This window comes from Lupinus angustifolius, chromosome LG13, assembly GCF_001865875.1.
Source record: "Lupinus angustifolius cultivar Tanjil chromosome LG13, LupAngTanjil_v1.0, whole genome shotgun sequence".
In the NCBI taxonomy this organism is placed as follows: domain Eukaryota; kingdom Viridiplantae; phylum Streptophyta; class Magnoliopsida; order Fabales; family Fabaceae; genus Lupinus; species Lupinus angustifolius.
In genome coordinates, this window is record NC_032021.1 from 16,474,682 (window position 1) to 16,490,631 (window position 15,950).

General features: G+C 28.4%; 1 protein-coding gene across 1 annotated transcript; it reads right to left on the reverse strand.

Annotated features, from left to right (window-relative positions):
- LOC109325858 (L-type lectin-domain containing receptor kinase S.4-like) lies at window positions 398-2,809 on the reverse strand. Its single transcript, XM_019558455.1, has one exon. The coding sequence runs from the start codon at window positions 2,648-2,650 to the stop codon at window positions 599-601; it is 2,052 nt and encodes a 683-aa protein (XP_019414000.1). The 5' UTR covers window positions 2,651-2,809; the 3' UTR covers window positions 398-598.

The following is a 15,950-nucleotide window of genomic DNA, read 5'->3' on the forward strand; positions in this document are numbered from 1 at the left end:
AAGTTAAAATCTTCTTTATTAATAGAGAAACAAGTAGACCCAAAACAAGAGGAAAAATGATATGATTTAGTATTTTTATCATTGAGATATAATAAGATGATACCCTATATATAAATACAAAAATGATAAATCGTCTCTCCTTTAATATAGATGCTAATTTACCTTTTTATTCTCCCTCACTCTCTTTCTCATATTACATATTTATAGCTCTCATTTTCTAATGCCAACCAAAGTATTAATGATGACATTGATTTGGTTTGAGATTTATTTAAGTATGTTTACAATTATTTGTTCAATCTCAGGTGACAATGACTGCCCCATAAATGAGTCAAATACAAAGACATAACATAAATTAATTCTCCTAATCCAAGAAAAGAAATTATAATGATTCACTAGACTTAAGGTATTCCCTTTCATTTGTATATTTAAAGGGAACATAATAAATACACATCATTAAGCAAATACTAACATTACAAATATTATAACTTTGTTTTTGGTATTTGATTCACCATATCCAAAACTTTATCTATAATTGAAATAGCACAAATTTCTTGACTAAGAAGAGAAAAGGTAAGAAACCCTTGTCTTAGTTCTAGAATCACCTTGTTTCTCCTCTATCATGGAGAAGAGAATGAGGTGAATTAACAAAAGAAGGAAAACTCTTATCCATTTCTCTATTATTACCAAAATATGATCCTGAACTCATGTTATCAAAAGAAGATGATGCAAGTGAATGCAAAAACTCATCAAAGCCTTCATGATGAGTTACATCACCTGGTTTTCTAAACTCATGTGGAAGTTCAACTTCTCCATCCAAATACCTCATAACTTGTCTCATACTAGGCCTAACATTAGGATCATCATTTGAACATATCATTCCTAGTTTTATCACAACCAAAACCTCATTTTCATCAAAATTACCATGTAGTTTTGGATCAACAACATCAAGTATTCTACCTTCTTTGTACCTCTCCCATATCAAATCCACCAAAACCAACTCTTCTTGTAATGCCTTTGGTTCTATTGGTCTTCTACCACATGCTACCTCAAGCAAAAGTGCACCAAATGCAAAAACATCTGAGCCTGTTGTTGCTCTTCCTGTTCTAGGTAATTCTGGTGCTAAATAGCCTAAGGTACCAACTACCCTTGTGGTGCTTGGGTTAGCACCATGTTCATACAATCTTGCTAATCCAAAATCACCTAGTCTTCCATTGAGTTCAAAATCTAGTAACACATTGCTAGCCTTAACATCTCTATGGATAACTACTTGCTCATACCCTTCATGTAGGTATAATAGTGCTGAAGCAACATCCTTGATTATCTTGAATCTTTGTCCCCAACTTAGGACAATTTTAGGGTCATCAAATAAGTACTTGTCCAAGCTTCCATTGGCCATGAAATCGTATACTAGTAAGAGGTCGCCGCGGCGACGACACCATCCTAATAGCTGAACCAAGTTCCTATGGCGAAGCCGGCCTATGCTTGCGATTTCGGATACAAATTCCCTAAGGCCTTGTTTTGACTCATGTGAGACTCTCTTGACAGCAACTTCAGTCCTTGAATTAGGCAATGTTCCTTTGAAAACTTTGCCAAATCCACCTTGCCCAAGTAACTCCTTGTCCTTGAAACCTTTTGTAGCTTTCTTGAGTTCTTGGTAGGAGTATCTATGTGGACCAATTACAAGCTCCCATGGTTCTATAACATCAGCATTCTTGATTTTCCAGAACAGGTAAATCCCAATGAATACAACACATAATGCAATGACAGAAACTGAGACAGAAACACCTATAATCATAGGAGTTTGTTTCTTCTTCGGTCCTGGAAGTTGTGGCAGAGAAGAAAGATCAAGTGTTGGTGCTGGTCCATTCATCTTAAAGCTCCAACCCATGATGTAATGAGAGCTAGCAAGTAAACCAGTTGATGCAGAAAACCCAACATACATAGTATCATGAAATATTGTTGAAAGATCCATAACATAGGACAAGATTGGTTTTTTGGGTTTGGAAGAAGTTGGTGAAATAGTAACACTAATAAGGCTTTGTGAAGAATCATAATCAACCCAAGCTAGTATTGTTTTACCACTTTTGAGTGTGAGATTTTGCTTAGTTGAATCATCAATGTAATAAGCTGCAGTAACAGATGCATTGGACTGCAAGCTATTGATATCAATTCCAACATGGTTATCATTTATATCACCAAACTCAAAGTCTTGAACAGTATCAAACTCAACAGCAAAAAGATGATTAGAAAAGTTACCAATATCAGATGAATTAAGAAGACCAAGATATTGACTAGGTAGAGATTTAAGATCCTTAGAAGGTACTATTGCAAAAGCAAGGCCATGCCCACCTAGTTTTGGATACTCAGGAACAATTGCAAGAGCAAATGAAGTACTAAAGGATAAAACTTTACCTGTAGTTGAGTTCTTGAACTCAAAGGGTGTTGGGAAAAAAGCATGTCCTATTAATCTGCTAGTATCATTTGTTAATCTCAATATACCATTTTTCTCAATTTCTGCTACACCATTCAAGGTTAGATTGTTGGCACCTATGTCCTTGAATCCAGTGTATAAAACTTGGTCAATCTGAGATGAAACTGGGATCAAAAGTAATAGGAGTAGTATAGAGAAAAGTTGAAGAAATTTGGCCATGATGATAAAGTGATGGAAAAGTTAAAGAAAGGTTTGAGATTTTAGAAGGTGGTGTGAGTATAAGAAAGATAATAACATGTTATGTTAAGTGGAATTGAAGAAAGTTGGTAGTGTAGATCTTAGAGAAGACTTGGAATGAATGAACTAAGGACTTAAAATAATGGAATTAATTGTTCACATGGGTCAGCAGTTATTGAAAGCTTTGTGGGGTTGAGTTGTTTTGTAGTTATCTAAAGTCTATCTACCCTTTCAATAAAGTTTAACAAATGTATATAATGTATAAAATGAGTAGCTAGATCCATAGGATAATAAATAAGTTGAGTTCGATTTTTGGGAATGACACTTGTAAAAAGAGAACGAGTGAGAGGAGGACGGGACAGTTTGTGAGCATTTACTTTCTCTTATATATACAAAAATCTATTTTATATTATTTAAATTTATTTATTTAGTGAATTAAAATATTAATAAATTTTACTGACTTCTTAAAGATAAATAAAATATGTATGTGTGATTGGTTTAAGTGATATATGTTTATTTTAGAAGCTTATGTAAGAGAAAAAATATGTGTTAAGAGAGTTAATCACACTATATTAAAAATCTTCTAGATTCAAAGGATATGTGGGATTATTTGTAAACAAAGTTATTAGAGGAACCTTATCCTCTATTTATTTATTTGTCTTGTAAAATAAGAAATTTAATAAATATTAATTACGTCATGGTCAAAGAGTAAAGCAAGTAAAGCTCTTGCTTTATGCCCCACAATTTATTTTCAATAGAACCCCAAATATTTTATAAAATAGACCCTCTAAATACTTTATGTTAGAAAGCTAATTAACAAATTCTAAATGATGATGAATTTTGGGGGCCCTTATACTGCTCAAACAATAATTGTTATCTTTTCTTTCGATATTAGAAAATAAACTAAATTCTTTGTTAAATATTTCAATACTCCACTAAATTTATAGTCTTCTACTCTCAACCTCTAATTATTTGTTTTAAGTTAAATGAAATAGTTATATAATCCAAGTTCAAATTCCTGCAAGCAATCTCCTTCCTTCCCTTGAAATATTTTAAAAAATGTTTGCCTATCAAAATAATTTATCATTTAAAATTTGTTATATTTGAGTTACGTTTGTTGTCCTTTATTTCACATTTTCTCAATACTCTTCTTTTAATCATCAATGTTGTTGAATATCAATTAATCAACCATCATAAATAGTGAGATTCATTTGCCGAGAGGTGCATTAATAACCTTTCTTTTTAATAATGTTTTTTAATTTTAATTATTTTAATTGATTTTAAAATACTTATATGCCAACGATATGTTGATCTATTAATGTAAGCCCTCACTCGATTCTCAAGTTTGCTCAAATGTCTCAAAATCAAGTTTTAAAGATATAATTGAGTTAAATATTTAGTTAGGAGAGTTTTGCCACCCTATGATTTTGTCATACCTTAATATGGATTGAATGTTCTTGTCGTGTTGGAATATTGGATGCTTTATTTTAAGGATTATCATAATCTTCGCCGAAAGCTTTCATATGCATTGGACATCCCATGCTACACTTATGTTGTATTTATTGTATCCCGATGTTTGTGTCTTACTTGCTATTAACACTTTGTCAATTAACTATAATTTAAAAGAATCTATATAATGGATGACATATTAACTATATAAAACTCTAAATAAATTATATATCTACAAATAAATCTTCATATTTAAAAAAAAAAATCATAATCACATCCAATAAGTATGCTTCTCTTCTTATACTTGAGTCAGATTCCTCTGCATTACTAGAGATAACATTTATAGAAAAATGCATCAAAAATTAAAAAAAATGACATTTATAACATTTAATTTATATTGAAATTATAATTTTAGTCTTCAAAATATACTAAAAAATATAACTGTCATCTCCAATAATGTAGAGTGGATTCTCCTCATACTTATCCTTCTGAACTGTAAAGTAATGGACCCGTGAGGTGTGCAGTTTTGAAGCTTTGCATATTTGTATTTTGTCTATCTATTTAATGATAGAATGCAGAGTTGGCTAAAATCCAAAATAGGAAGAAAAAAAATGTAGGCAAGTTGGCCAGTACTGACTTGGCTGTTTCATATGATACTTCTCTTCAGCCTACCAATGAATATGCAAGGCTAAAATCTCCCGCTTGGGTCAATGGGCGGAGGGACAAGGCCCCAGTATCATATTCTGATTGAGATGAATGAGGAGAATTCAACTAAAAGACTAGTCTATTAGGTGAGAGAGTCTTATGACTTAAGTATCATATTAAGTTTGTTATTCTACTTAATGTGTGATTCCTAAGGGCCGACGCCACAACAACTTTTAGTCTATCAACACTGACCTGATGTTAACCCCTTCTCTTTTTGGCGGCTTCACTCACCTATCAATATTTGGTAATGTACCTTAATTCAACCTATGAGTAGTCATTTCTGTGACACAACTCTCAATAAAAGCACCAATTGTTAGGACTTAAGCACATGATGATACTAATCTTTTGGATTGAGTTCTCCTCATGTGCTTAAATCATAACAATTGTCTTCTAGGTTGGGTTCTCCTCATATGTTTAAGTACTAAGGAATATATTTCATAATTGTTTTGTATTTACCTTTAATTTTCATCTCATTCTTATACTAATTTTGCACTTTTAATGTGATTAATAATAATAAAGAAAAAATGTATGCATCTATAGTGTATGAGTTCTATACGTGTCAATGCATCATTCACTGTTTATATTTAATTATCATTGATCCTTCAGAAGAAAAAAATCCAAAATGAGTAGTGAATAATATAGAAATTGTATATAAATCTTTATACTGAAAATGTATATATATTACACTAATAATAATATTAATACTTTTTGCCGACTAAAAAAAGTATACAAATTTAAAACTACTTCTATAGGAAAAAGGAATTGACCGGAAGAAATTGGCTCTCACTTAGAGGAGGTCAGCTTAGGGCATGTGATACACAAAGTTTGAATGTATGTTTATAGAGTAAATTACACTTATATTCTTGAGTTTTAGAAAATTTGTATAAATCACTTATCACTTTTCTATATTTACACAAATCCTCATAATTTATATTTTTTTTACATTAATCATCTTTGCACGAGAAATAAATGTAATTTTTTAATAAAAAAATATAATAAATGCAATTAAGTTAAAAAATATGTTATATTATGGAGTCAAGTCCAAATAATATAAAGTCAATGTATTTTCATTATTTTTTATTACAAAATACATTAACAATTCTAAAGAGATATTGTATAAATAACTCTTATACTATATCGTAACAAATTAAAAATAATGATGAAATATTGACTTGTATATTATTTGCATTTGTCTCCACAATATATCATATTTTGTTTAACTTAATTACACTCATCACTCTTTTTATTTGAAGATTACACTTATTTCTTCTATAGAAGTAATTAGTGTAATGTTTATATGTAAATTATGAGATTTTAGTAGGTGTAAAAAAAAAGTAATTTATATAATTTCACTAAAACTCATAAGATGTCAGTGTACTGTCATTTATATGATACATACATACGTTGTAGTCAATTTATATTTATACTCATAAAAGCTATTCAAAAGTTTAAATTATAAACCTTTTATTTTATCTATATCATTTTTAAAGCCAAATACAAACGGATAATTTTTATCTTATTAGTTGTTATGGTACAATAATATTATTAGAGGTGATAAAATTATCAACAATTTATTATCTATCCAAATCCAAAAAATTAAATTCATTCATAGAGCTAATGGATTTAAATAAATGAAATGTAATGAATAACTTTAGTAATGAATAAATTTGAATCTATCCATTATATCTAATGGATATATCAATTCAGATGAATATCTAATCGACCAAAAAACAAAAATTCAAAAAATGATGTTTTTTTGCTTTTCAATTTCATTTAATATTAAAGAAAATTAAATCCAAGCAAATTCATCCATAATTCTAATCCTCACATTTAATATTTTATTAAATCAATATCAGTTATAGGACATGTTTATGTAGTTAATATCAAGAATCTAATATTTATTCATTGTCCGTATAAAGATTTATACAAATTCACTACATTATCCAACATTTATTTTGGATTACATTTTTTAGGAGTTAATGATAATTAAATACTAATTGTGGATGATGTAGTAACAATATATAAAACTCATACGCAATCACTTGATACACTTTTTCTCTAATATTAGAAGTCTATTCTTATTTACATAACATAGGTAAGGATGAGAAAAAATACATGTAGCAACGGTATATAAGTTTTATATAATGTCACTACATCATTTATATTTAATTATCATTGACTATTTAAAAAAGTAATCCAAATTAATAGTGGATGATATAATGATTATATTTAAATATTTACACATACAATGCATATATATTACACTCTATAAACATTTGTTAAAAACTTTACACGTAGAAACTTAAACGCCACGTGCTTGTAGAATTTTGCAAAAAATAATTTTTTTAAAAAGTTCAAAAAATCACTTTTTTAAAAATTATTTTTAAAAGTGTTTTTTAAAATTAATTTATTGAGATAGTAGTTTTTAAAATAATTGTTTTATTCAATAGTATTTTTAGTTCCAATAAAAAAAATCAAATAGATTAAATATATATTCATACAAATCCATGAAAAAGGAGTCATGAATGATTTGAAATTCGTCCATTAATTTTGGATATAGATGAATTGAATAACTTAAAATATAATTTAAATTGATTTATATGGATTGATAGATGATTTTGATCCATCTATTAACATCCAAATCCATCTAAATCTATCCACTCGCCACCCTTAAATATTATTATAGAATTTTCATATGTAATTTACATTTTGTAAAGGTTGGTCCGAACTCACATAATAATTAATATATTTATAAAATGTATGCTACATTTTTATACTATAATTTTGTGTGTGTATCACCTCCATACCTAAAATTTCTACATCCATCTCTCTACATTATTAAGTATAATATAAAACCAAGTTATTGTGAAATCCTTAAAACAAATGATATTATCGGTTAAAAAATACTATTCCTATGGAATGGTAATCAAATAATGTCTCACTTTGTATGTTTAATTGTGTCCCAATTTAATTGAAAGTTGAACCTATTTAAAAAAACATAGAATAATATTTTTATGCTAGTTGGTGGGATATAATTAACTTGAGACATAAGTATAAGTACAGGAAATTTTGTGTCATAGGACCCTGGTTTACTCCTATGAATATGGGAGCACAGAAGCTAAATGAAAAAACTTGGTTTATAAATATTTTGGTGGCTCTTAAATTTTCAACGGATTAGTTGCTTCCGTCCTGAGTAATTATTGTCTCATGTCAAATCTTATTATATGGTGATATAATAAACCATTGGATGAAAAAGGTTCCTACTATTTTCAACTGGGTCAAAGTTATTATGGGTTAGAATGTTGATACAGCAATAGTATAAATTAATTAAGCAATAGTATAATACTATAATTGCCTTTTTTTGGTGTTTTGATTGGTGTGTTGTACAATGTCTACTATAATTAAAACCAAACTATCATTTGAAGAAACATGCTGCCACATTTGATTATACTGGTGGGGTGCCAAGGGATGAATGAATGGAATGAAATAGCACAGCCACATTCTATAAAGGATTATTCTCAATTGGGGTAGGTGGTGATTGCTAATATCTATGTATTTACATTTTCCACTTAATACATCATTTACTATTATTCATTTGTATTACATTTTTAAGAATCACGATTATTAAATAAGAATAATAGATGATACAATACCAGTATATAAAAATCATTCACTGTGAGTACATACATTTTTCTATAATCAAAGAGTGTAATGTCTATGTACTATCAATGTAAAGATTTATATATACTTAATATATTATTCACTACTTATTTATATTACTTGTTTTAATCAAATTGGTATGTGTATATAATTTGTTTGAGTATGTGGTTTATTATTTTTTATATCAATTTTAGGAGACCTTTGTAATGATATATATATATATTATCATTATGTAGGAGGATGATAGATACAATAAATAAGAGAATTATTTAACTATCTACTTATATATTTTTGAAAGATGATTCAAAATAAGGGGACCATACTCCAAACCCTTTTGCTAACTTTTCATTAAAGAAATATAAAGGTGGTTTCTATGAATGTGAATTGGCCTGTGGAAAACTTTGGATAAACAACTTTTTGTTATTTTAATCACTAAAAAACAACTCATGCTGCTTTGAAATAAGAGAATTAATTGGCATTGCAAATAACGTTTAATTAACGCAACCTTCTTATATTATGCCCACGCCATCATATGTCGACAGAACTATAATTGTGCAACCTTGAAGACATTTTTTTCTATTTATTTTATGTTATATTGAATAACTTGTTGTGTGACAAAAATCACTAGATTAGACAACAAAACAACTATGTCAGGTTAATTCTGACATGTTCAAAATCAGCATGTGCTTACTTCGAACTAATTACTTAGTACTGGCCTGACAACGAATCAGATTAATTTAGAATTAGTTTCAAACTTGTACCCAAAAAAAAGAAATAGTTTGAAACTTTGATTTGTTAATTAGCTGAATAAATTTTGGAGGTTTAATATTTATGTATTGTCACTATCAAATTTTAATAATTAGCGTATCATATATTATTCATTTGCATTACTTTTATTTAAGAGTCAATAATAATAAATAATACATAAATAATAATTATAAAAAATCACAATATAAAAAGTCTTTATACTATTAGAGCATAAATTATTTTTCCCCAATTATTCTCATAAATAAAGCGTGTAAAATATGATTTTGTTCCTTATATGGGTTGAATTTGATGTAAATATAGATTTATGTACACATAGGAGATGTATAAAGTGGGAGGGCACTTTTAAATGCCAGAGTAGATATGATTAGATATAATCATGAGAAGTTAAGACTAAAACAAAAAAATCATGTCATTTGTTCAGTAGTCCAAATGATTTTATTTAAATAGCCTACTACTCTTAATTTTTTAAATCTCAATCGTCCCTATATATATATTTAAGATTTATTCTGCCTCTCATATTTGGGGTTACATATCTCCTTGGTTATTTGGCTCCAAGTCATAACATATATCAATATATTATACATTACCAACTTGCAATTATCAATTATGGCATCAAAGATTGATTACTAGCTGAATTACAACTATACCACTCTATTTAAGAAATTTTCATGACAGGTTAAAAAATGCGCAAGCAAACTATTAATGTTCTTAGTTTTGTATTCTCACTGCAATGCGAGAATCAATCTCGAATTACCCACAATATGATTATCATTGTTAATTCTCGAATTAATCACAATATTATTACCAATGTCAATTCTTAGATTTTTCATAATATGTCTAATAATATCAATTCTCGAATTTCTTACGATATAACTACTTGTGTTATTTCTCATACCACAAAAAGAATGTGAGAGAAAACTGGAAATGCTTTGATAGAGAGATAGAAGAAAAGTTGAGAAAATGCATTTCAATTGATGTATTTTTTTAAATGGAAACATTTCTATTTATAAGCGGAGAACCCAAATAACTACTTTGATCTCACGACCCAAAAAACGATTTCATAAAAAATGTGAAGAAAACTCTTATACCCCTTGAGACACACCCCAAAGATACAATAATTGCTTATAAACATTTTTGAAGAATTTCCAACACAATGTAAGACTTGATATTTTTATATTTTATACCTAAATGCACATTTGATCCAACAGTTGTCGGATAGAAAGGTATAATGAAAATACTCTATCATACCAACATAGGGTTATAAATGAAAACTTCATCTCACCACTGACCCAAATACCTTTTTACTTATTATTAATTTTTAACTTTTTTTTACATATGTTGAAATAATGAGTGAGATAAAATTTAGTGTTCTTATTCATAAACTGAGAATTTGAAACATTTAATGTTATATATACAAATTAATTATGTTATACTTATGAGTCATATTTATATTAAAAATCAATAATATTATAATTTCAATTAATTAACTAAAAATATTGTGTTAATGTATGGACAAAAGTATTCCTTTGCATTATTCATTAAAAATATTTTTCATATTGGTGTAAGTTATAAATGTCATACTTCAAATTTTTTTAAAATAATATCACAATTATTTTTATCTCACTATACATGAATTTCCAACATTTGTAGATGATATGTTCATTCGGTTTGCGTTTGGACCAAGTTGGAGATCCGTTGCTATGAGATCATAATACTTAGACAAATTTATTGTATAACAAGATTTTAAGAGATATTCTTATATTATTAAAGAAATTTTAAGTAGTTATGCATTGTTTAGGATTTTACTATGTATATTTTGTTACCAACATTTATGTGGGATGAAAACTTAGACAAATTTTTTACCTCTAGCCTTTGAGAGTCAAGTTCAGAATAGGATAACAAGCCAAGTTGACAAAATGAAGGTGAATTTATCGCCTATAAAGTACTCTCATGTCGATAATAAATGGGAAAAGAGAGGAAAGATGCATTGTCATCCACATTTATTCGAGTAATAATTATTTCTAGTATTGGAAAGTAAAGTACTAGAAACAAAGTAAAAAATAAAATAATATAATATTTTTATCCCTTTATATACAATGAAATAAGACTTTTACTCTTAAAAAATAAAAGGAAAAACAAGAACTCTCGTCTTTGGACAAAATCGTTGTTCCATTTATTCAAGCTTAAAGCATTGATGAAAAAGACTACTCACTGTCCAAGATTTTAAGGCTAATATTAGACGGACTCATAAATTTCAACATAATATGTGAGCCCACAAGACATAAGGGCACATTGACAATTGAATTACCAATCCAAAACTGAAACAGGCCCCAAGATATGAATGTAGGCAAGAAAATATTTAATGATCAAGATTTAGACATATGTTACATGGGTACACATCTACTCTCCCACAAGTTGTTTCACTGTATGTGCCGTCAACTCTGATTGATCAGAAAAATAATTAATTTTTAATTTTTTAACTTCAATAGATTTTTTCATTCAATGACAGGCTAGTGGCACAACATATGAGACAACAGATGTGCTCCCTATTACATGATTGAGACATATGTTATGACTCAAATTTAGAAAAGAAGCACAAGCCCAAATGATGAAATGAAGAGGACATGTGGTCTCTAAGGCTTAATCCGGAAGTGAAAGTTTGAATATTGAAGATCAAAGATAAGTCCTAAAATGAGTCACTCTAGTTGAACTTTATGCATACTATTGGAAAATAAAGAAGTTTCATATCAAGAATGAATGAATCATCTTAACAAGGGTGTCATCTAGTGAATAGTTAGAGACTAATCTTTTTCAAGACATAGATCATCCTATTAAATAACCTTTTCCATACACAACATGAATTGAACTCCTAACATCATGGTTAGAGAAACTAACTATCTTCCAATATAGACGAAAAATATTAAATGAAAAATAAAATAGACAGATCCCAAAGATATTTCTTAATAAATAATTTGATTTTGAGAGTTCTTTATACTGTTTACTAATTCCAATATTCCATATCATTTCAGATGTGGTTTTTAATGGAATGATAATATGAATCAAATATTTTAATGATATAAATTAAAATTGAAATGTAAAAATTAAATACTTAGTAATTGAAACTTAATAGAAAAAAGTGAGTAAATAATGTAACACCCGTTTTTTGCAACTTAGAAATTAGGACTTCATTATAAAAATATGATGAAAATTTAAATAAAATTAAAGACAAACTGTTAGAAAATCAGAGTGAATTTAAAATTTCTTTTCATTAACATGTTCAAGATGCGGAAATATTCAATATTATCATTACTAAAAAATGAGGTATCACATTCCACCTGAAAACCATGATTTATATAATTATCTATTTGTTTAAGTATATAGCTTTACAAAATCACTAATCTCAATCTTAACATAATGATTATAAAAGACACACGGTATGCGAAAAGAATCACTCTTAAGTATTTTTCATAAAATATAACTTATACAAAAATTAGTTCAAAAGACCAAGGATATTCCTAAATCAGAGCCAATAATCCCAATAGAAACAAGATACTTAACTATATATCAACTAAGTTCTTCTTGTCTATATTTTCATCAATGGATCTGGACATACACATAGTATAGACAAAAGAAAAGGGAGTAAGAACCAACTACGGTGACCACAACGTGAAATTACATAGAGAAATAACATTAAAGTGAGACACCCTATAACAACACCATAAACAAACAATGTCAAACATATGCAAATGATGCATGAAGTTAGTGTCTTATACAAGAGGATATTCACATCCACAATTAATATATCTTTCATGCAATGCAATATGCAATTCACCAACCAATCACCACCAAAATTACAATATCTGAAGGCCAAGATCGTAGTGGGGAAGTAACTGGAAGTACAAATATCCTTAAGAACGACAAGTAACAATATCAATTGGTTTCCAATTACCTCTATCAGAGGTGCTTACGTGGTAAGCCCAGTCCGTTTCAGAATTCCTCTCTACCGATCACGAAATGTACAAAGGGGTGTCAGAGACCGCTTAGTTTGCATGTAAGACTATACTGGTCATATGGGTAATGAACCCGGACCCTCACTAGTCCATCCCACCTAAGGAATCCCCAAGGCTTCTTGACGAATCACCGTCATTGCCGCCCCTATCCAAATCCCAATGATATTTCTATTATCATATCTTTCCATTTTCTCCAACTTCAACTACACGAATGCAATGCATGTGCACTAACCAAAGTTAGTCCATTAAATATTTTAATCAAGTTTTTCCAATTTTTTTATTTCAACAAACATCACCTAAGTTAGTCGTCTCAGCCCCAATGGATTTCTATCATGCCAAGTCCAATGGACGAGCTCAAGACGCTAACTTAGTATCCAAGATCATTAGGTAAAGTCCCAATTCTCACCGCACTTCCAAGTGTGTGAATAACCATAGGCTCTCGTCAAATTCAATCTTTCCAAAAATACAACCTAAGTTAGTTCTCTCGGCCCTAATGCATTTTTACTATTATTTATCACAATACTCACATGCATTCAAACAAAATTATTTAACAACCTTCCATGATGATGTAATACCATAAGCGAGTACCTCACATTATGTTACACACAAAAATGAATTCATACACATATTTCTAGCACAATCAAATATCTAAGACTCTATACATCGTCATGAAAAAGGATTAAGGACTCTTACATGGAAAAAAGTTTCCATGGAAGTTCGTAATCTATAAGACTCTTCGACTTTTGAGATTATCAGAGAGGAAAAACTTTAATGAAATACTCTAAGACCACAATGATCTTCTCCCCCACCTTAGGCGCTTTATCTCATAATTTCAACTTGTTGCACCACCATGAGCGTCACCATTAGCCTCCACTTGATGAAAATATAATCACTTTATCAAACAATGAAATAACAATCAATTCAAACAACCCAAATAATTAAGCACATCTTAGAGAGACATAAAACATGGTTATACGAAACCAATTTTTGTTGCTTTAAAACTAAATATTAAGACATGATAAATATTTAAGTACTTGAGGGCTTGGAGTATTAGTCATAATAATATATATTACAATAAGTATATTAGTTTAGCCTTATGTATATAATAGATTTTAGTTGGCCACAGTTTTTGTTATAAACAATAAAGGAAATTGGCTTTTCTAACAATCAAATCATAAACTAAACAATAATTATCAATTTTGCAAACAAAGATAACCACAAATTCAAAGGCCTATTATTTCACAGTATTATTACTCAGAATTTGAACTGGAAATCTAAATTACAGAACCACATGAGAGAATTACATGTTATAAAATAATAACAGCTTAAAAAAAAATCAAATATTAAAACCAAAAATCAAGGGCTACAAAGATCATCAACCTCATAAACTAAGATGATTGCAAGAGAAATCGAAGAAAGAATTGAAATACCTAAGGCTAAGGGTTTTATTCACGATGATGTATATAGAATGGAAAACCATTTACACATATAACAAATAGTTACTAATATGCTCTCAACATTTTACAGAATCACTAATCCAATTCAAAAATTAAAAACAAACCTTATAATCAGATTGAACATAACAATTTTCTCCTCTATGTGATGTGTTTTTTTTGTACATAGGAGAAGAGAAAATATGTGATGGTTGAAGATATGGGGATGACATAGGATTGTATGTAAGTGAAAAGGAATAATGCATATAAGACAGAAAGATAAGGAATTTATTGAAGATGTGTGACAGTTGATATAAAAAGGGTTTCACATTTATCTACAACTAGCGTGTACATACACTTTGTGTCTGCTGGACAATATTGCATGCTATTACATAATAAATTTTTATATTTTTTATTTTTTAAAATTAGAATATATTTATGGTGTTCGATGTACATTTAAAAATAATTTTTTTTTGTATTTAGGATAATGTTCAATTTAATGTGAAAAATGTAGTTAATTAATGTGTTGATGGAGGTTATTTATGATTGTATAATTTTTTTTGTAAATATTAAATAATGTTAAGGGCAAAACAGGAAGTTGAAATTACATCATGATGGAAGTTACACTATGTTTTGCCTTTATATATAGTATAGAAGTATAGAAGTATAGATATATACACACTAAAATAATTAAAAATAAAAGCCATGTCAAAATAATATCTATGGCTTTAAAAAAACGTGCGAATGTATAAGATTATATATTATTATAATATAATATAGAACTTATAATTAGGAGATAAAGATTATATTATTATAGAATAGAGATAAAACAATAATAGATAACAAGGATAAGATGGAGAAAGATCTAAGTAATAAAGATCAACATAATTATTCAAATCAAAATTAAAAGAAATATAATCTCACATAATAAATAATATTGAAAAGATTATTTCATAAATTATTTACTTTTAAAATATATTTAATACAAATCTACAACGTATTGCAAAAATATACGTGAATACTTTAATAACATAAGAAAGTGCAATTTTATCCAAAAATATATTTTCAAACCTATAATTCATAGAAGATAAAAATTCCTTAGACTAAAAAATAACCGATCAATTAGCTTGTTTTTAAAATAAAACAAAATAATTACCTTAAAGATAATCATTCAAAGATCTATAAGTCATCTAAACATCATATTTATCTTTAGATAAATTTACAAAAGTAAATCAAGTTTTTTCACTCACATATTAA

Bases quoted from the DNA above. Each gene is read 5' to 3' on its own strand.
- LOC109325858 (XM_019558455.1), bottom strand. From the start codon at position 2,650: ATGGCCAAATTTCTTCAACTTTTCTCTATACTACTCCTATTACTTTTG.